General features: G+C 30.1%; 1 protein-coding gene, 3 non-coding genes and 1 pseudogene across 10 annotated transcripts; all 5 read left to right on the top strand.

Annotated features, from left to right (window-relative positions):
• The first annotated feature begins 9,700 nt into the window (after positions 1–9,700).
• On the top strand, positions 9,701–17,909 carry LOC120271551 (annotated as a pseudogene).
• A 318-nt stretch (positions 17,910–18,227) lies between these two features.
• Positions 18,228–20,685, top strand: LOC120272422 (40S ribosomal protein S3-3-like). Of its 7 annotated transcripts, none has more exons than XR_005540196.1 (4): positions 18,228–18,305; positions 18,395–18,539; positions 18,883–19,033; positions 20,142–20,685. XR_005540196.1 is itself a non-coding variant. In XM_039279245.1 (4 exons), exons 1-4 carry the CDS (start codon positions 18,276–18,278, stop codon positions 20,185–20,187), a joined length of 264 nt encoding a protein of 87 aa, XP_039135179.1. In that variant the 5' UTR covers positions 18,228–18,275; the 3' UTR covers positions 20,188–20,685. The 7 variants fall into 7 exon arrangements, 4 of the variants coding, with proteins under 4 accessions (XP_039135179.1, XP_039135177.1, XP_039135181.1 ...); XR_005540195.1 differs by having other exon boundaries at positions 18,872–19,033; XM_039279245.1 differs by having other exon boundaries at positions 18,909–18,951.
• LOC120272914 lies at positions 19,079–19,242 on the top strand. Its single transcript, XR_005540447.1, has one exon. It is a non-coding gene; the product is annotated as a small nucleolar RNA snoR143 (small nucleolar RNA).
• Positions 19,374–19,532, top strand: LOC120272917. The gene has a single exon (XR_005540449.1). It is a non-coding gene; the product is annotated as a small nucleolar RNA snoR143 (small nucleolar RNA).
• LOC120272915 lies at positions 19,666–19,825 on the top strand. Its single transcript, XR_005540448.1, has one exon. It is a non-coding gene; the product is annotated as a small nucleolar RNA snoR143 (small nucleolar RNA).
• Positions 20,686–23,864: the final 3,179 nt, after the last annotated feature.

Here is a 23,864-nt window from a genome sequence, read left to right as displayed (position 1 = left end):
AATTTGGGAAAGAATTAAGCAAGGAAAATGTTCAAGATTGTCCTAAGTTTGTTTCTGCATTTGATAGTATGTTTTTGGAGTTATATGTTATGGAATGAGGCAAGTTCAGAGGTGTTTTTATGCCGAGAAGTGTGAGATGTAATATAATAAACTAAGTGTTTATCTGGCATTATACCTTGGCTTCTATGTGTTTTTAGGTTGGTAAGCATGATTGCATGTAATCTAGCTTGATAATGGGAATCTTGAGGTTATTTGTATATGGAATTGTTGGAATTGTTGGATTTTACCAATCATATAATTATGTGTTGGAGTGTGCATTTACTTGTTTTGTTATTTCCCTGTTTTGCTCAGATTTAATCTCGCTTATTTCTTTATTCGGTTATACAATGGCTTTACTCTTGATTTTGGAGAGTGATTTGGTATGTATTAATGATTTGGTAATTTATTTACTAAATTCTACAATTGATTTCTTTTTATCTACTTTTCCCTAAAGTGGGATTCTTAAATTCTGAGTTTCTATTTATTGGAATATCTGAGAAAAATTTGTGAGCATTCGATATTTCGACTACAAGTTTGTTTGAATGTTTTAGTCTACAAATAAACTGTACTCAACCTTGTCAGTAGGGAGGGGTTAAATATTGACTTGTCAACAAGAATTTTTGAAAAATCGAGACTGTAGTTTTATACCATGTTCGTTCGGTGGCAAACGACCATTTGATACTGTGTCCTTTCGGTAATAATAAACGGTCATATGATACTGTGTCCATTTGGTAATAATAAACGTCCGTTTGTCCGCATATTGTTGTGAATTTGTTGTTAAAGCATCATATGACCGTGGTTTTAGATGCATATTGTTGTGAATTTGTTGTTAAAGCATCATCAAAAGCTTAGATGGGCAATGGATATGTGTGAAATTGATGTAATATGATTAGCCTATTTTTATTTACATTTTATTGCCAACCTCTACTCTTTAGTTCTAATGGTCTTATTTTCTTTAGTATTCCTTATCAAATACCATTTACTTGTTTTCTTGAATATTCCTTATCTAATTGTTAAAAATTAAATATGTTTTTAAAGTAATTTACATATGTTAGTAGTCACAGAGACCACCAGGATTAGTGGAAGATTAAAAAAATATTAGAGTCTCTTTAAAACAATTTTATATTACTAATTTTTCGAATAAGCTTTGGAATTAAAAAAATAAAAAATTTGTTTTACTAAAATTATTTTCAAAATAGATTTAAAAGCAAAAAAACAAAAGAACTCATTTGAAAAAAGTTTTTGAAAACATATTTTAAAAACAAAAAAATTCAAAAACTTGTTTGATTTAGTTGTTTTATGTAATTGATATTATCGAATGCTTTTACAATAATTTAATGATCATATGATTTAAATAAACTAGCAAAATAATATAATTTGCAAGAAAATGAACATAAAATGAATATAAATAGAATTCAAGATGACATTATAATGCATATATTTAATGTTCATTAACATATATATATATATATATATATATATATATATATGATTCAAGCATAAGTTTAATGTTCAAAAACATGATATTGTAGTCACATCCAATTTGTAATATAATTACAATATTTTACTGAAGTTGCCTTGAAGGCTTGTATGGAGGTATTAATATTAAAATTGAGATAAGACACCAAAACAGCATTCAATTGTCTTCTCAAATGTTTGAAATTAAAACGCTCTTTTTGTAACTTCTTGCTTATTGACTTTTGCTAGGTTTTCTTGGATATGATTTTCTTTTTTAAAAAAAAACTATAAGGTGGTAAAAAGCATCGGCAAACATATTCAAATTGTATAAGATAATATAGTCCTAAAAAAAAAATAAACCTTAGATCATATCATGATTGTTTTTATATTTAATTATTTGTATTTTTAAGGATTTAAAACGTTTAAAATTCAAAAATTTAAAATTTGTTCTATACTTTCTCATTGTTTGTAAAACCAAATATTTAGAAGACATCTAAAATGTTAAAAACTAATGAATTTGTGGCATATAAATAAGTAATAAATAAATGAAAGTAAAATATATACCCAAATTATCTAAAGAAAATAAATGAGGAATAATATAGTGAGGAGAAGTGTTGTAATATTCAACACACCTATCTCAAACACAGTTCGAAAATCCTATATATAGGATCCTCGTAAGTACATTGAAAATGTATCGAAAATTAAAGAAATATTAATGAAGGATAAATGCATCCACATTTAAATTCTTTAACATATCCATATTTCATAACACTCCTCCTTGGATGCTTATTACCAAAGGATATACCTCGTTAAAACCTTACTAGGAAAAACCCAACGGGATAAAAGCCTAGTGAAGGAAAAAGAGTACATGGTCCTGGTATAAAGAGTAATTGCTCCCTCATTAAAAAGCTTGCCCCAGAAAAATCCTATGGGATAAAAACTGTGGCGAAGAAAAAAAGAATACAACCCCCCTCTCATAAAAGTAACTGTCAACTTGTTTCAGCTATGATGGTTTTGAGTCTTCTCATCCCAATTTTGTGCACAAAATTATGATGAATACATTTTGGAAGTGATTTTGTGATTAAATTAGCTTCATTCTCATTAGATTGAATCTTCTGGACATTGATAGTGTGTTCTCTTCGAAGATCATGGTGTAGAAAAATTTTGGTGATATATTCTTTGTTCTATCTCTTTTAATGTAATCTTCTTGTATCTGTAAATGCATCAGGTATTTCATTTGCAATATTCTACAATTTAATGATCCTATGAACTTCAAGTTCACATTCTTTCACACAATGATCAAATGCATATAATTGGGATGCATTCCAATCAATTTCTTTCTGCTCATTTTGAATAATCATGTCTCCCCCTACTAAAGGAAAATAGATTCACTAAATGGGCAATCTGTAATTCTTGCAGTAAATACATCTCCCATTAATGGCTCTAAATATTGTATAATTGAGGGAGAGTCATAATCAACACATATACCAAGTTTACGTTGTGGACCCATTTTTGTATGATTTGGTGGTTCTATTGGCACATATACCGCACAACCAAAGATTCTTATATGTGAAATATTAGGCTCTTTACCAACAAAATGTTGTTGTAGTGAACATGAATTACATATTAAAGTTGAAATATTCAAAATAGCATGACCCACACACTTTTAGGTAGTTTTGTTCTTAATAATATTGAATGATCAATTATTTGGAGTCGTTTAATTAATGACTCCACCAACCCATTTTGGTACATGAGCTACTGGATGCTCAACTTTTATTCTAACTGCCATACAATAATCATAAAATAATTTTGATATAAATTTACCAGCATTATCAAGACGAATTGTCTTTATAGGATAATCTGAAAATTGTGCTTTATGTGGGCCCTATCTATTTGTTTGATAATTGGTGTAAAAGAGATGAAACACCGGGATTCCAGGTGATGAAGTGATGAGACCTCTCTCATCCTTTCCTTTCTCTTATTTAATAAGCTGAAGCTAAAAAGCCGCTACTGCTAGATCTTTTGTTAAAATTGTTTGTTGTTGTGTCTAATGATCATCGGCGGTGAGTATCTAATGATCGTCAATGATAATTTTGTTGTTATGTAGTCTTCTGTGACCTTTTTCTTGGTTAGATGATTTACTGCTGCAATTCAAAGCCTGTTGAAAATGTGCTGCATTCCATGGAGCATACTTCATTGGATTTTAATACCTACTTCTTGCTTAGTGCTAGGTATAACCATGTTGGTGATGGTAGTTTGGTTATTGATGTCTTGCTTTTTAAATACTCGCAAATTATTGTCCTCTGTTCAAATGCTTCAGCAGGTTGTAGTTTGTTTTAAAACAATGTTTTTTTTTTTGTTTGCTTTTGATTTTGCTTTCATGATCATGCATGGGTATATATATATATATATATGTCTTTATAAATATTTGGATCTTTGGCTAAAACTGCACACAAGACTCTATGCTTATAAAGATATATATATGTATATATACATACATATATATATATATGGATAAGTTCGTTCTTATATATATATATATATATATAGATCTTTATAAATATTTGTATCTTTGGCTAAAACTGCACACAAGACTCTATGCTTATAAAGATATATATATATATATATATATATATATATATATATATATATATATACACATATATATGGATAAGTTCGTTCTTATATAATAATGTTCACATGCATGTCCTGCCACCTAATGAATATATATTTTCATACCCACCTGCACCTTACATGCATGTTCCCAAATTTTTTGCAACCATGGGATTATATATGTATGTGTTCTTGTAATACTTTGTCACTCTAGTATAAGTGTACTTAGTTTTTACAAGCTTGTTTTTGGTTATTGATAGCTTGCCCCACTTCAACCCTTGAGTATTGTGGTTAGTTAGGGTCGAAAATTTGGGTTAAAAGGTTAATTTTATTGTTTATTATAGGACCTCTCTTAGAAGGATGATCCTAGCTTCTGGTCATGGGTATTAGGTTTGAGAGAAGTTTGAGGTAAGTGATCCACTGGGAACTTCATATTTTCAGTATTTGAGAAATTATCTATTTAATAAAATAATTGTCAATTATTTTGTTATGGCATTTTATTTAAAAATTTGTTTATTTTTGTTACTTATGAAATTATTTACTATTGAAAAGGTATTTTTCAGGTATTTTTGATTATTTTTTTTTAATTTGGTTATTGAATTAGTAATTATGCTTTGGTGTGCTGCTTTATTTAAATGACTACTACATATTTTGAAATATTAATAACGCATCTTATGTATCAGAATATTTTATTTTAACTGGTTCATTATTTATCTATTTATTTAGAAATTTAATTTATTCTTTTTTGCTTTGGATAATGGTGGATGCTTATTAAGGTTTTAAATTTTTTTTATTTAATTTTATTTTTAATTTACGTTTATCTTTTTATTTTCCCTAAAATGGGATCTTGAATTTTATTATTATTTTATAGGTGTATGTGAACTTGGAAATTTGAGAATTTTTGAACTCATACTTTGCAAATATTTTTGTATCTGAATATTTTAGTCTCCAAATGAACTGTACTCAACCTTGTTAGTGAGGGTTAATCATTGATCTTGTAGACAAGAATTTCTGCTAAAATGAAACTGCAGTTTTCCACAAGTTCATTGGTGAATTAATAACGGATATATGATATTCTAACTCGGGTCACCGAGGGTAAATAAATGACCTCTTATATCTATAGTAAATTTGGAGACATTTTCTTAAATCCTGCCCTGAAGTTTTTGTATTTCTAAGATCATATTTATAGGTTTTAAATTCTGGTGATTGATATATTTGGAAATATTATTTTATTAGAATATTATACTATGTATTTTGTTTAAATTATTATCAGGAACACATATTCGTATTTGCTATCTTAGTGGATTACTTACTGGGCTAGTGAGCTCATGTGGTTGTTGTTAAACCTTTTCAGATCAGGAATAGTAGTCTGGAGGAGTCTCTAGCTAGCAGGTTACCTATAAGTGTGTTGCTCTTCTTGTTGTTTGTTTTTAATTATTTGTATAAACCCTAAATTTGTACTTTAGTAGTTGGTTTGTAATTTTCCATTAAGTTAGGTTTTGAGGCATTGCAGGCTCATCAGGTCCAGGCCCGGTGGGATTGCAGCAGTTTGTCCATGCGTTAGATTCGGCTTAGCTGGGCCCGGGGTGTAATACTTTTAAGCATGATAATTTGTGCTAATAACCTTGCAAAAGCTACATTTATTATAAACAGAAGTGAAACATGGGACCATCTACTTGATATATCGATTAAAACCATAAAATACCTAAATTTTTCGCATGACGGATGTATTGGGGCACATATATCTCATTGTATTCTTTCTAAAAATTTAAGAGATTAACTAGCCATCTTACTTTTAGAAGGTCTGGTTATCAGCTTTCCCATTGAGTATGTTGAATATGAATATTCATTATTTGTTAGGATTTAATAATCCTTCTATGAGTGTCCATGGGCACTAGTAACAAACAGAAGTATCATAATAGCACACAGATGCCCAAGTCGTTCATGCCATAGTTTAAATATTCCAGATTATTAACCTTCCTGATTAAGACAGTATGTGATTCCATCACTTTAATATGTGTATAATATAATCCTGAAGATATACAGGGAAATCTTTCAAGTACACGTTTTTGGCATGAAACAACTTGAGTAATATAAAGATATTTTTTCCCTCATTATCAATTGTCTCTAAATGATATCCATTGAAACGTATATCTTTAAAACTTAAAAAGTTTATTCTGGATTTTGGAGAATATAAGGCATTTTTAATCTACAAAGGTGACCTATTTGGCAATACCAGTGTTGCTATCCCAAAACTTTCAATCAAGTCTAATAACCTTGCTATTGTGGCTATAAAAACCTTTTTCATTGATAAGGATGTAAAATACATTTGCTTTTGCAATATAGTGCACGTCGTTCCACATTCAACAATGCATTCATCATCAGCCATATTTTATTTATATAAAAGGCATAACAAAGGAATATAACTTTAATGAAAAGTACAACATATTGAATAAAAAAATACTATATATATCAAATCTAATCTATGAGAAAGTCTGACACATCTAAGTGTGTATTTTGAATTATATCATCAACAAAGTTAGTTTCTATGGAGTTGTCGCAAAATTTGTCTCCACACCTTTACTATTTTTGTCTTTAAGTGAATCTTGGTAAAGTTGGAAAAAATGCGTGGGGGATCTACAAATTTTAGATCAATGACTCTCTAGTCCACAACGGTGACATGTATCTCTTTTCTTATCTAATCCGTCATTATGGTTTTGTTGTTTTTGTTAATGCATATTTAATATACCATTGTGTGGTCCGAAATAATTTCGGCCCCCAGCACAAGCACATCTGCCACTACTACTATGATAACCTTCTCCACCTCGGTAATTATAACCATCACTATGAGGACGCCGTTTTCCTTGCCCATAATTGGTTCATGTAGTGGCATTGATCCAGATGGTCAGGTTTTATGATTTAGCATCAATAAATCATTATTTTGTTCCGCCACAAGGAGACAAGAAATCAGTTCAGAGAATTTAGTAAAAGTCTTTTCTCTATATTGTTGTTGTAATATAACATCACGAGCATGAAATGTTGTGAATGTTTTTCAAGCATCATATTTTCTGTCACCATTTCTACTTAGAGACATAACGCCAAAACTATTTTAAATAGCCCAATATTTTGAAACCTGATATTTGCTCAATCATTGTGTGCTTTTGGCAAGTAAACCATTTTGAGATGTTCAAATCTCTCTTTTAGGGAAAATCATAATTCCTATGGATCCTCAATAAAAGTATTAATTTTTCAAGCCATTATTAAGATGATGCCATATGAACATCAATGCTTTTGATTTATTATCAATGTGCTAATTATTACCAGCCTCAATTGTTTTCCCCAGGTTTTTGACATTTAGATAGAGCTTAACATCGAGGTTCCATGATATATAATTGCTCCCAGAGATATGAACACTCTCGAATTCTCTTCTTACGATATTCGCTATGATATCGAATTCTTAAAAAAAGAAAATATAACAATAATTCAATAGACACATAAAATAAAATACTGAAATAATGGAAACGACAAATAATAAATTTAATATTAGTCAATATAAAGGTAAAGCATGTATGAAGTAAATCAAAATAATATATATATATATATATATATATCAAAAGCAAATTCGTGTTGATAACATGTTAAAAACTAATAAATTTGTGACATATAAATAACTAATTAATTAATGAAAGTAAAATATATACCCAAATTACCTAAAGGAAATAAGTGAGGAATACTATAGTGAGGAGAAGAGGTATAATATTAGCACACCTATTTAAAATATGTAGTTCGGAACTCCTATATATAGGATCCCCAGATGTTCATTGGAAATGTAATGATAAGTAAAACAATATTAATGAAGGAGAAATGCATCCACAATTAAATTCTTTAATGTATCCTTATTTCATAACATAAAAGTTATACTTTTTGAATTTTAAAAACATTTTATTATTTTTAATTTTTTTAAACAATTTATAATAAACTTTATCAAAATTTTTTTATTTTCAACAAAAAAAAAAAACCCATCAAAGCAAGTGACACAAGGTTATTCTAGTTGCTTGGTCTCGTGTGGCACTCGCCCGATGCAAGTAAGCTTTGCTTGGATGGAGTGAGGGATGAGTTCATAAAGTAATGGAAAGGAAGGGAAGGGAAGGGAAATGATGGGTTGAATAAATACTTTGCTTGGGGGGGAGGGAAAGTAAAGTATGAGTTGTCACCATTTTGTGTTTGGTTTGAAAGTAAAGGAAAGTAAGGTTATGTCTTATTATTACCAAAATATCCTTATATTGCTCCAATTCATACACAAAAAACATAAGCATTTGGATTATTTTTAATTATGTTTTTGGATAACTAATTAAAATTTTTGCTTTGGGCCTTCGTTATTCCAACATAAAATTTCATCACAATTTAAAAAAAAAATCGATAAATGTAATAAAAATTAATGTAGCACCAAAATACATAATAAAATTTTTGTAGCACCAAAAAAATCCACAAATGAGTACAACAATTTCCATAAAACCACCAAAATACATAATATTTCATCTAAATAAACCACGCATAATACACATAGTTTCTCAAATTAAGCAACATACGCATTGCTCCAACATTGTAACATAAAATTATTTATCAAAATAAACCACAACATTGTTCCCTTGCATAACACATTGCTTCAACATCTAAATAAACCATAACACATTGCTCTCAAATTAAGCAACATACACATTGCTCCAACATCTAAATAAACCATAAAACATTGTTCTCAAATTAAGCAACATATATGTTGCTCCAACATCTAAATAAACCATAACACATTGTTCCCTTGCATGAAATCAAATCACATTGTTCATCAAAATAAAGTTAAGTCAATGTCGATTTGGCAAGATAGATCAAAATACAAAATGTTCTTCAAAATCATTCAATGTTGAACCACCATTTGTGACAATCATCCACCAATCCCTACAAAAATAGGAAGAATGAGATTACGATTTTAATAACTATATCTTACATTAATACACCAAAAATTATTTCATGTTAGTAAGTAATACTAACCTTCCATTTTAATTTTGTGGTTCATGATCATGGTCCATCGATCTCAACAATAAACTCTTTCGATGGTGACTCGAACATTTAATCAAAGCTTCCAACAATGGCACATCTTTTGCAAGTAATAGATAAGTATCGGTTAGAATTGGTTGTGAGAATCATAAATCGGAAAGCATGCCCCATACATCATAATCTTTGTACGGATTTGGGTTTGACAAACATTCCTTTATAATATTTGTGCTCGAATGAGATGCTTCAACCAATGCGGTGGTTGATTGAACAATAGAAGCGGCAATTGATTCAACTGCCACTCCCAATTTGCTAAGACTCTCATTAATATCGGGGACTTTGACTTTCTTAGACTTGGAAGCACTTTGACCTTCAAAGTGTGATTGTTGATGTGTAGGCATCGGTGAGGCTTCATCTTCAATCTCATTGGGTTGCACATCCACATTTTCATTTTCATCCAAATTTTCCAAATTCACCATATTTTATGTAACCATAAAGTCAATTTCATCAATTGTATCTTGTTCATTTTGTGTAGCCATTGATGATGCTTGATTCTGAGCCCTTCTCCGTCTCATTTCCGATGCAGTTGCAGCTTGTTGCCCAGTTGCTCTATCCTTTCCATATAGTTGAACGAGCTTCTCATAATTCGAACATTTTTGTTCATCCACTCACTGGCCTCTGGTTTGGTTTGTATATATAAAACAATATTAGGAACATAACATCCATGAATATAATTTTGTATCTCATGTACTTAAAAAATTAGAAAAAAAATTAACCTCAATTAGGTGCTGCCATACTTCAGGTTCTGCATCCCAAGTTTCTGTAGTTGGATTCCAAGCGAATCCACTCATTCCATTCTTGAATATGTCATAACATCAGGTAAATTTTTTTTTATATATTTTTCATGCAGTTTTGTGCTTTTTCCTTGTCAATTGGCATATCTGGAAATTTATTCTTCAATTCAGTAACTATATTCTCTAATGCATGTGTTGTAAATGTTCCTCCTACTCTATTCCCCACTAAATGTTGATGCAAGTAAGCCTCGATCAAAGCATCATCCATAGTAGCATTCCATACCAATGTGGTATTTCCATCATGAGTTGCTTTTCTCTTTGACATATATTAGTAACAACATCAACAACATAAAAACAAAAAAAATGAGTATTTGAAAACATCATTTCATAAAATTAGTACTTCAAAAATGAACTACATCATTAATAAGCACAAATAAATCTCTAACAAGTGTACTAACAAGTGTTTGGAACCAAGCAAAATTGGTGCTTCAAAAGTGTACTACATATGAAATTGTTCATTACATTAAATGGTTGATCACATAACACGTACAATACATCAATACATAAAATCGTTGATCACATAAATTGTTCCCACAAATACATATTACAAAAACCCATACAACACATATTAGTAGAAGACACTTAATATATGTCAGTCAACATAACTAGCCCACATATCGGCCGCTATAGCATCTCTAATAATCTCTCCTTGAATGGATTCCTCATTATTTTCCATACAATGACGATTTTCTTCATGTGGTTGACGCTCAAGCTCACTATCAACTTGTGCATGTATTGCATCATCTGGGTCTACACCCATTAAGTAATTATGCAAAATACAACAAGAAAAAATAATCCCCTTCTGTGTTTCTAACCCATAATGGGGCTCTATCGAGCTTCCTATTATAGGGAAATATTTTTTGATGACGCCAAATGCTCATTCAATAGCATTCCTTAAAGATGCATGGCGGAGATTGAACAATTCACATGCATTCCGTGGTGGATTTCTTGAATATTCATTCAAGTGATACCTCTCCCCTCTATATGGTGTAATAAGGTCACTCCTCAATATAAACCCAGCATCAACAAGGTAATATTTACCTATTGCATAAAATTAATTTCGATATTATTTTGTGTGCATATATGTTTATGATATGTTATATAGTATTACAATGTATTAACAATTATCTTCCGGGATTGTAAGAGGAGCGGCCCTAGTTAATGCATTTTTCATAATTCGTGAATCAGATGCTATACCTTCCCACCCAGGTAACACATAAGTAAATTTTAAATCAAATGTGCATGCGGCCAATAAGTTTTGTGTTGGATATTCTTTTCTTCCACGATACCTAGAGGCGTTGACACTAGAAACTTTTACACGGATATGTGTTCCTTCAATGGCACCAACACACTCCTGCCAATAAATTTTTTATCCACTTCAAACATACACATTGTTATAATAAATTTATGAATTTGTAATTTGCAATTTAATGGACGCATTATTACCTTGAAATATGGATAGAATTTATTGGTGTTAAACATTTCAGAAGGGATGTGTGAGCCATCTAGTTGTATTAGAAATTTATCTTCTAATTCAACGATAGCTTGTAAGACATTTTGGAAATGCCGAAAGATCGTTTCATGAGAACGACGGAAGAAAAAAGCTAGCTCACGGTAGGAGACATTATGTCCTAATAAGTATAGTGTCTTGGCAACTTGCTCCTCGACTGATACACATAAAGTTGGCCTAAGACTACCCTCTCTAACTAACATATCACATAATCCAAGAAAAGCTGTAGGAGTCATTCTTATCATGTTGTGACACAAGTCGCTTGAAAGCAAATGTGAAATTAACTTATTTCTTGCTTGGTCTCCGTGAAGCCTAACTTCACGGGTGATTTGACTTGACATATATTCAAGATCATTGATGTAGCACATGATCCAACCAATTACAATGATAACTACCTGAGTTGCTGCTAAGTGATGCAATCGTTGCAGTTTTAAAAAAAGAATTGTCCAATATAAATTTAACCAACAAAATTTTTGCCAACCGTTCTCTTTCGTCTGCCATCTATACATAAATTGTTCAATATTTTCAAAAACATAAGCAAATAGGATATCTATTAAATTAAACATGTTCTTAAAGATTCAGACAAAAATAACACATTCTCCAAAGATAAGTAACAAGAAAGTATAGTCATTAACATATAACAGGTAAAACTTCTCATATATTACATGCTTGAGTCAAATATTAATCATAATCATATATAATTTATCTATTATGAAATCTAAAATGATATCGAACACATCTAAAATGATATCAAACAAAAGCATGCAAAAAAAAAAAATTATTATTAAGAGAATCAAACCTGAAGTAATTAACTCTCAAGCTCTTGATATTTTAAGATCAACTGTAATTTCAATGAGAATCCTAAAAGCTATCAAAAGTGTAGAAATTTGAATAAAAAAACCAAACTTTATCATATATTATATCCAACAAATAAATGCATTCTCATTGAATAAAAAAACCAAACTACATCATGTATTATACCAGCAAATAAATGCATTCCCATTGAATAAAAAAAAATCCAAACTTTATCATACATGGTCATTATATCCAATCCAGGCATTCAAATTCAAACCTTCATACAAACAAGTTGACTGCTATACAAACAAAATCTCAATGCCCAAAATAAAAGGCGGAGAAAATAACAAAAGGATGGGAAAATCACCTCTCGTTGCGAATGGTGATGTTGGCGGCTGAGAAAGATCGCCAGCTGAATGATGGGAAGCATAGATAATAGTGAATCAAACCTAATAAAAAGGGCAAAGTTTGTAATTATAGAAATCTTAGAAAGGTAAAATCGTTGAAAAAAATAGTTAACCCTCCCCAACCCACCATTTTGGTGGGTTGATGAATGGAGGGAAATGGGAGGTTTTCAACCCCCCAAAACCCTTCCAAACCCTTCTAAACCCTACCCCAAAACATGGGTTCAATGAACCCTTACTTTATGAACCCTTCCAAACCCTCCCACCCAAGCAAAGCCTAAGTCTCACCTGGTTTATGCCGAGGAAAAAGCTAAGTAAAGAAGATAAAACAAAGGAGAGAGCGGATATAAGAGAGATAAAGCTAAACTCTTTATTAGTTTGAAAGAATGTTTTACAATCAAGGCCAAGACTCACCAAGGTTGACTTGATGATCATACAATGGAGAAAGGGGTGTACATGTAGGCCAGCGCCGGATCCCCAATCCAAGGGCTATTAGCCAAACTTCGGCCATGTCCCAAAGAGCAGGGGCGGAGCGACACGGGGGCAAGGGGACGGGCCCCTGTCACCGGTGGGGTCTTTTGACCCCATCTGCTCTTTTCCTCTCGAATCACGCTTCCTTGTCCCCCTTCCCTCTCGACGTCCTCCCCCTCCCCATCCGGTCCTCCCCTTCCGTTCCGCCCCATTTGAAGTTTTTTTAATATATTTTTTAATTTTTAATTTTTTTTAGCTTTATATATTTTTATATTTTCATATTTTCATTATATTATTTTTTTAATTTATTTTTTCAGTTGAATGATTTGATTTATTTTTTTTCTCATTTATTAGATATTGTTGTTGATTTTTCTATTTTTAAAAATTTTGAGAAAATTTGTAAAAATATGTATGATTGATTAATGTGCATTGATTTAGGGATTTGAGAAATATTAAAGCTTTGATTTAGTAGCAAATATTTATTTTAAAATTATAATTAATTTAAATAGAAGTTTAAATGAAAGATATTATCTTTCAGAAATATTTAAATATAAGTTTATTTTGTAATTAATAAGATTTTAAATGTAAGTAAGTTTTAAAATTAATTTTTTAAAAAATTATTTAAATGAATTCAGATAAATTATTAAATTATATATGTGGGAATTTTTAATTTAATATATTATCTATATTTTCACAATTATAAATTAGAACAACATCTACTAAAACGTAAGGTCAATGAAACAATTACTTTAGCCTTTAATTTTTTTTAAATCCTCATCTTTTGATTTTTTCTAATAATAATTTTAAAAATTCAAATTTTGAAAGACCATCAATAATTATCATAGTGCAAAAATATTTTAATACAAAAATATTTTAATTTAATATTTATTAAATGTAATTTAATCTTAGTTAATTTTTAAATTTTAAAATAATACAGTGAGATATTAAATATTTTATTTGAATGCTTAATCAGTCATATCTTCTCTAACTAATTTTTTAAAATTCAATTATGCTTATTTGTGATGTTTTTCATGCATTTGTTTCTCCAAAATTAATATAATATTTATTTCTTTTAATTATAAATAAGAGCTTTTGTAGTTTTTATATTGTTAGAATTTTTTTTGTTAGGTTTTTACTTTAGTTTATTCACAAATTTTAAATATATCCTTTTATCATGTAGTATGTGAAAAGATAAACCAATATCTTAAATAGGTATTTATTAAAATAAAACATAAATAAATTTAATTTTTATTAAATAAATTTTAGGGTGCCACATGACCTTGTCACAGCATGCAGTTGGTGGGGGTGGTGCCAAAGGTGGGTGCCACATGACCTTGTCACAATATGCAAGGGAGGGGGGATAGGCAAGGGGGTGCTCAAGCACCCCTTGGCCCATTAAATTTTCAATATATATACACATGACACACATATGCATACATGAAATTTAAAAAAAAATTTTAAAAAAAACATAACAATAATCACGTGAGAGTCCTGGAGATGGTCCACACTATAGAATTTTTTTTTTTAATAAATTGATATTAAGGGATAATAAATAAGATACTACTCAAATATCAATTGATTTAATATTTTATTTTTAAATTCTTTATTAAAGCGGATAAGTTGTTTTTAAATTTTATATTCAAGATATATATTTTTATTAGACTTATCATACATAATCTTGATAACCATCAAATTTTAGCATATCTAAAAAACAATAATAATGGTAATAATAAATAATAAATATAAATAAAACCCTAAAATAGATACAATCATACAACCCCTCTTTTAAAAACCCCACTTCTCTTTCATAATCTCTAAAAAAAAGTCTCAATTTCCGTCTCTGTTCTCTATTTTTATAAATCAAGTGGTGAAATTCAGATCTAGATTTTTTCTCTATTAGTTTATACATAATTTAATTTAATTTTTTAATTAATTGTTTAATTATTTATTACCAAATAATTGTTGGATATTTGTTGAAAAATTGTTTAATATTTGTTTGACTGATTATTTATTATAAAAATTTATTATGAATTGTTTAAGAAAAATTGTTAGATATTTGTTTAAGTGATTGTTGTTAAAATTTAGATTATTCATCAAATTATTTTTTAAATTGTTTATGTTTTATGGTTCATTATTTGTTTTATACCTAATCTAATTTAATTGTTTACTTATTTGTTTAATTATTTATTCTAAAAAAAATTGACAGTTGAATAATTGTTGGATATTTGTTAAAAAATTGTTCAATATTGATTATATGTTATGAAAAAAAAAATTTAAGAAAATTGGTTAGATATTTGTTTAATTGATTATTTTCAAAATTTAGATTATTCATTTTTAAATAATTATTGTATCAAATAATTGAATTAAATTGTGAATTGTGTAAAGTTTTTAAATTGCATTATTTGTTATTTTAGTTATTAATTATTAATTGTGTTAATGGTTAATTATGTAGACATGGAGAGGTATTTTACACCTAAACCAAAAAGTAATGAATTGAGAACACATATTTCTTTGAAACATGGATTATAATACAAAAAAGAATTTGGGTTGAATTTAATCCAAATGATATCATCGCTGATCTTGGACTTCGACAACTAATTGAAGAGTATGATATGAGGATTAGAGATCAAGTTCGAAGAGCATATCTATTGAAAGGTCCATGTCAGTCATTTGGATATAACTTTCCTAAAAAATTGTAGGGAAAAGAAATGCGGTGCTTTCAAGAAGTGTGGTTTCGGAAGTTTGTTGGTTGGAATATAGTGTAGCAAAAGACGAAGCCTCAAGTTAGATAAAAGTGAAAAATGTGCAAGTGATATTTTTACAAAAAGAGGATATAGTAATTGGAGAAAAACACTTGAAGCTTTTAATCAACATGTAGGTCCAGTGAACAATGCGCACAATGATGCTAGACGACATTGTGAGGATTTAAAAAATCAAAGACAAAGTGTGTGTGTGTCACATGTGTTATTTTCTCATGGGCATGAAATGGAGATTGATTATCGCTCTCGGCTGACAGTTGTCTTGGATGTTGTTCAGATTTTTTTGGTACAAGGTCTTGCTATCTGTGGTCATGATGAGTCTTCTAGTTCCAAAAATAGGAGGAACATTCTAGAGATATTCAATTGGTATGCAAAAAAGGTTGAGAAGATTAGAAGTGTTATTAATGAAAATGCTCCTGGAAATAATCAATTAACTTCTCCTTTGATTCAAAAACAGTTAGTGAATGTATGCGCAACAAAAACAACATTAGCAATTATTAATGAAATTGGCGATAGGAACTTCTGACTAATTGTTGATGAGTCTCGAGATAAGTCAGTAAAAGAGCAAATGATTATAATTCTAAGATTTGTAAATAAGCAGGGACAAGTTGTTGAAAGATTTTTTGCTATTCAACGTGTAAGTGATACTTCGGCATGTTTACTAAAAGTAACTTTAGATAAATTATTTGCTCATCATGATTTATCAATTTCAAAATTGAGAGGGCAAGGGTATGATGAAGCCTCAAATATGAGAGGGGAATTTAATGGTTTAAAGACATTAATTTTAAATAAAAATCCCTCTGCGTTTTACATCCATTATTTCACCCACTAACTACAATTGGTGGTTATCTCAGTTGCCAAGAGTATTTTGGTTGTTTCTGATTTTTTTTTTTGTTATACAAGTATGATTGTGAATATTGTGGGTGCTTGATGCAAAAGAAGAGACGGATTACTTCAAATACACCATCAAAAGTTGTAGAGAGATACTCGCCGAGGTTCACATTTTACAACTTTAATCCGTTTGTTGACTATGTGGGAATCAGTTTTAGAGATATTGCAAAATGTATGTCAGGATGGGACTATTGCAGATCAAAAAGGTATTACATCAAGTTTGATTGGCAAAATGGAGAGTTTTGAATTTGTATTTGTTTTGAATTTGATGATGAAAGTATTGGGGATCACGAATGAATTATCAAATGCTTTACAACAAAAAGATCAAGATATTGTTAATGCCATATCGTTAATTGATACTGTGAAAGATCGTATACAAGATTTGGAAGATAACATATGGGATGAGTTATTAGAAGAGGTTGGCAGCTTTTGTGCTAAAATATGTATTCCAGTACCCAACATGAAGGATACAATACCAGTTCGGGGTCGTTCTAGGCGTGAAGGACAGTGGATTACTTATTACTATCATTATCATGCTGAAGTTTTTGTTGCAGTTCTTGATTTAATTGCTATAGAGATGAATGGTAGGTTCAGTGAGATCACTACAGAGTTGCTAACTTGCATATCATGCCTTCATCCAAGAGACTCATTTTCTAGATTCCATCATGGTAAGCTACTTCGCCTTGCTGAGATTTATTCTTATGATTTTTCTGTACGAGATCTTCAAGTCTTGAAAGAGCAACTTCACACCTACATTCAAGATGTTAGAAGAAGTTCTAATTTTGTTGAATGTCATGATCTTGCAAGTCTTGCTGTGAAGCTAGTTGAAACTAGAAAGCATTTGGTTTTTCCATTAGTTTATCGCCTTATTGAATTGGTTTTAATCTTACCCGTGGCAACGACATCAGTTGAAAGAGCCTTCTCAGCAATGAATATCATCAAAACTGAGTTGCTCAATAAGATAGGAGATGAATGGTTGAATGATATGATGATATGCTACATTAAACAACAGGTGTTCGAAACAATCGATGATGAAGCTATTTTGTTGAGATTTCAAGATATGTAAAGTAAAAGAATTCAACTCCTACCTCGTAGAGATAGTCATTAGAACTTTGATGTATTTATATTTTTTAAAAAATATTGATTGTTATAAATTTTAGATTTAAATTAATATATTTTTTTATATTTATATGGTTTTAAATTAAATTCAACCCCTCAATTTTATTTTTAGTTCAACCACTTGACAGCAAGCGCTTAGCTTCCTTGACGGTTAGTAATTTAGGGCAAATAAATGGGTTATTTTACAAATTTACCCCATCTTTTGCCCTGATTCCCACCCACAAGTCTATAAATACTCATCACTCCCTGCGGCCGCAATCTCGTTCTCAGAGGATCTAGGGTTACTTCTCATAAACTTCTCAAATCCTCAGTCATGGCGACGCAGATGGGCAAGAAGAGGAAGGCAATCTCCACCTCTACATCTCTTCTGACCCATTGTTTCTTTTTTCTATGTTTTCTGTGGCTTTCTCTGATGTTGTTTTCCTATTTTAGTTCGTGGCTGATGGGGTTTTCTTCGCGGAGTTGATCGAGGTACTGACGAGGGAGCTTGCGGATGATGGGTACTCCGGTGTTGAGGTCCGCGTGACACCGATGCGCACGGAGATCATCCGCGCCACCCGCACCCAGAACGTCCTCGGTGCTGATCCCTTTCTTCTCTTGTTTTCATTCGGCTTTTAGATTGATTTGTTTTTTTTTTTCAGTATTTGGTTTATGAACCATTTCTCTAAGGATTAGATTGCTAATTGCTGGTGATTTTTCTGAAGTTTTGGAAAGATATAGAAAGGATGTTCTGTGCCATTTTTGTGATTTCTGAATTAAATTGTTGAAATTTTGTTTTTTTTTGTTTTGTTTTTGGATTTTAAATTGTGTTTTTATTGGGGAGAGGGGGAGGAGGATTAGGTAGTTAACGTCGGTTGTACAAAAGAGGTTTAATTTCCTGATAACAGTGTTGAAATTTATGCTGAGAAGGTTGTAAACAGGGTGCTTTGTGCCATTGCTTAGGCAGAGTCTCTTCGGTACAAGCTTTTAGGTGGCCCAGCTGTTAGAAGGTATTCTCGGTACTTTCTTCAAGTAGAGTATTTGAAGATGTTTGTGCAAGTGGTTTTTGCTAGTGGAGAAATATTGCTTTAGGTATGTGCTTGATTTGAATGGAATCTGTTTTTACATTGTCCTTCATTGCATTGTTGATAAATAAGGCCACTATTGATTCAATCGGGTGGTCTTGAACAATGGTGCATAAAGAGAAAGCTGTTCAGTCAGCAGCGGCCAGACAACCGTGGTGATGGATCCACAGATGGCTGCTTTTGATGCAGTTTGTCTACTAAATCCATCTCATATTAAAACATCTCATATTAAAACATGATAGGTTTTATGGTTTGTTGCTTGTTAGTTGAATGCAGTTTCTCTATCTGCGGTTATATGGTTGTGTATGAATATCTTTGTGTATGCTGTATGCTTACCTAGATTGCACTTACCCAATTAAACAAGGTTCTGCAAACTTTAGTTGAGGGACTTCAGTGGCAGTGCATATAAAAAAAGCTGTCTTCAGCAGCGGCCAGACAACCGTAGAGATGGATCCACAGGTGGTAGGTTTAATATACCAATTGTCTACTGATTTCATCTCACATGATCTGCCAATGGTTGAACATGGGAACTTCTCTGTTTCCCACTAGTTTAATAGTGTGGTTGAATGCTTTGGTTTTATATAGTTATATGTCTCCATATGGATGTCTTGGTATGCAATATGCATACTAGATTGCACATACCAAATAAAAAATGAGGTTCTGCAAAATTTGGTTGAGGGACTTCATGGGCTGTGCATAAAGAAAAAGCTGTTTTCAGCAGCGGCCAGACAACCGTAGAGATGGATCCACAGGTGATAGGTTCAATATACCATTTGTCTACTGATTCCATCTCACATGCTGTGAATGGTGTTCATAATGACTTGGTGCTTTTGTTATTTTATGGGTCTACTTGAGATGATGAAGTCATTGGACACTTGTTTTTGTTTCATGGTTTGATCCACAGTTCCTAATTATTACTTCTCAGTTTTCAGTTGTATAATTTGATCACATGGTTTGTTCAATATTAGATGAAATACTTTGTATGATCATATTTGTCCATGATCATATTTGTCCTGCAAAATATATATAATTTTCTCGAGACTCTCTGGTTGCGACCATGAATTAACCATTTTAATGGTGGTACAGCCAACTGAGATTGCTGCTTTTATTTTCAGGTTATTGTTAGTGGGAAGCTCAGGACACAGCGTGCAAAGTCAATGAAGTTCAACGATGGCTACATGATATCTTCAGGCCAGCCAGTTAAGGAATACATTGATTTTTCTGTGAGACATGTTCTTCTCCGGCAGGTTTGCTACTAAGTCAAGATCTTGATCATTTCACTTGCGGTTAGCTCTGCTTTTTCAGATTCCTTTTGGCTAAACCTATGACCCCAAGAAGCAAGGACCCACCTCAACCAGATATTGTAACTATGCATGCTCCCAAGGATGATGAAGAGTTCATCCGACCACCAACCGGAACCCAGGAAATTGAAGTTTAATGCCACGCGTTGTGTTGAGCTGAATCAGCTGATGCATACCCTAATTTTTAATGTATTTTTCATCTGTGGTTGTCCATTTTTAGATTAATTCTCACTGATGGTGTGTGACCGCCCATGACTTGTGTCTAAAAAGATTTTAGAGCGGCAGCCCATCCACTAGAGCCATGGAAGCTTTGATTATAAGAAAAGAAATATTTATATATAAATATATAGATAAGCAATGAATGTAATGTAACAAAAAAAAATTATTCTTCTGAATATTAAGATTTAAATTTTCATGAATAATTACAAGCTTGTTTAAATTCAACTACAAAAAGTAAAGTTACGAAATTTTAAAGTTGTGATTTTTTTTCACTAACAACATGATAAGTTAAGCAGACCGTGAGAGAACTTAATTTTATTAAATAATAAATTATATAATAAAAATAAATATGTATAAATCATTATTAATAATTACAATAAATAAAATATTGATCATAAAAATAATTAGAGATTTGAAATCTATCTTTAATACTTTGATTAATTTTATGCAATGTATAGAAAAAACCTTAAAGATAATATACGATTATGTGGATAATATAATAGTAAATAAAAATTTTAAATCTTATTTTTAAAAAAAATATGAATTGTGCTGGGCAACTTTGATTTATATTAGGAGAAATATATGGATTTTAATTTCTCTTATATTATAAAAGATACACTAATAATTTAATTTAATTAGCTTTAATTAGAAATCAATTTAAGTGCAAGCTTTTTAATTTATTTTTTAGTTATTATAAAAATTTTCTCAAAATTAATTAATTATTTTATTTTTAATTTTGTTTTTAAATTTAAAAAATGCTCCGGCGCATGCCCAGCACGCAATCGTCACAATAATGAACTAACGAACTACTCTACTCTATCTCTTGAGGTTGTTCAATAAATAGAAATTATATATATATATATATATATATATATATATATATATATATATATATATATATATATATATATATATATAATATCATGTAATCTTATCTGGTTCATATATTAAGGTAGTTAAGCAAGTATAAATCTTTTTACAACAATTATATATATATTTTTAATATAATCTCTAATATCTTAAACATATTAATTATTAAGTTAAAATCATAATAATTTCTAAAATCTTGATTAATAAATAATTAAATTAAAATTTTAATAGATTAATAAATTTTTTTTTCCTATAACATAATTTATAAAAACAAAAACTTTAACTATAAATTTTTATTAATCTTTATATTAACAATATATTTTAATGGAAAATTTAAATTAGTATAAAAATATATATTAACAATTGTCATATTATAACAGAACTATTACTATTTTAAAATTTGTTAGATTTATCATTTCTATAAAAATAAATTTTTCATTTGGTAAAATTTCTTCACTTCTAGCATCCAATGATTCTGTTTAATTAACTCATGACTTCACGATAGCAACACAATTATAACAACATCACTCTAACTAATCCATCAATGCAGTTTTAATTGACATTATTTCTTTACTAAATGATATAAACAATGGATAAGTTTTATACTACTTACATTTAGTCATACATCGGCTAGTATAAGAAAAATGTCATGTCAACTGGCTATACAAACAATGGTAACTAACTCAAATGTTTTTATGATTTTTTTCACATATTTCTTAATTTTAAATTATATTTTATAATTTTATTTAAATAAATTAATTAATTAAAACCGGGTGGGTAGGCCAGTGAACCGGTGAGTTCAGGCCCGACCAGCCGATTTTGGGGGGCACCCTAAGTCGGGTCCGGGTCACCCCTAGGGTAACCCGTGACCCGCCGGATTGGCCAGGTCAACCCACAGGCAATATTGGCTGGGCCGGTTATGGTAGGCTTTTGGCCGACCCAAACTCACCGGATCCTGCTAACTAGCCCGTGCCCCTCCCCCCCCACACACACACATAGTTATATAGCTATAATATAACTGATTATATAAATAAAATATTATTTTGTTTGTTGTAAAATAAGTTTTACATATAAAAAGTTTTACTGTTTGAGATAATTTTGTAATATTCCAATTTATAGCAAAATTTTGATGTAAATTAAAATATGCAAAATATTTGGGTTTAAGATCACTATTTTTCACTTTTTTTCACATCATGTATCAAAAACATAGGGAAGTTTGCCTCCTGAAGTTATATATGTTTTATTTAATTTAATATTGTATTTAAAAAGTATTGTCGATTGTTATTTTATTTTAATTATGAAATTATTTTTGGGGTATAATATATTTTTTAATTTAATAAATAATAATTAAGTTAATTAATTATTACTTTTATATTAGTGGTAATAGTAGATAGTGAGAGTTATATTATTTAATTAATTAATTTCTAAGTATAAAATGAAAGAATATTACATGTTTTTAATTTTAATAAATTATTTTTAAATTAATTAATTAATTAATTATTTTTTACATTAGTGTTGACATAAATAGTAAATAGTGGAAGTTGAAATGATTAATTGTTTTTAAACATAAAATTAAGGGTAAACAATTTAAATGGTCTCTTATTTTGTGTTTTTATTTTGGTCACCTAGCTTTAAAACAAAATTATGATTTTGTCCTCTACTTTTAATTTTTATTACAATTTTATCAGTAGAACATACGCTGTTAATGACAATCACATGTGGCATATGTCAGTCCAAATGTCAGCTTTGAGAAAAGATATGTCACATAGTATGCCATACGTGATCGCTGTTAATGGTTTAGGATCAGATGACTAAATTGTAAAAAAAACACTAAAGATAAGGGATCAAATCATACCTTTTTAAAACTGGATGACTAAAATATAAACATAAAAAAATAAGGGACCACTTATGTTGTTTATCCTAAAATTAAAGCATATTACGTAATTAAAGGATTTTATGAATAATATTAAATAACTAATGTTAATGATTAATAATGGGAAAAATCGTACCTTTCCATTTGCATTGTGACTATATCCCTTAAGTTACAACAAACCAAATAATGAAAAAAAAAACAACATTTTCAATTACAACAAACTAATTAAACAACGATGTAATTTGAAATACAACATTTTTCACTCATATGTGATTGAAAGATATTTCAATGTTTTTTCCATCTTTTTATAGTGTTTTAATTTTGGTAGCAAGTTTAAAATATCTTAAAAGAAAATATGCTTTTTATTTACATTCGGTCATCTCTCTCTCTCTTAACACAAAACTAGTTCGACTTAGAAGATGGGAGGTTCACATCATGTGTTGGCCTTGGACGTCTTCAACTTGGAAATCTTTTCATTTTCTTAAATTGGTCTTGCGTGTCTTTCCCGAGATAGAAACCTTTATTGGGTTGAAATCTTGCCATCTTGGTAACTTCGAAAAGTGAAGGCTTTTCCT

This window comes from Dioscorea cayenensis, chromosome 11 (assembly GCF_009730915.1).
Source record: "Dioscorea cayenensis subsp. rotundata cultivar TDr96_F1 chromosome 11, TDr96_F1_v2_PseudoChromosome.rev07_lg8_w22 25.fasta, whole genome shotgun sequence".
Taxonomy (NCBI): Eukaryota; Viridiplantae; Streptophyta; class Magnoliopsida; order Dioscoreales; family Dioscoreaceae; genus Dioscorea; species Dioscorea cayenensis.
This window is presented reverse-complemented; position numbering and strand designations above follow the sequence as displayed.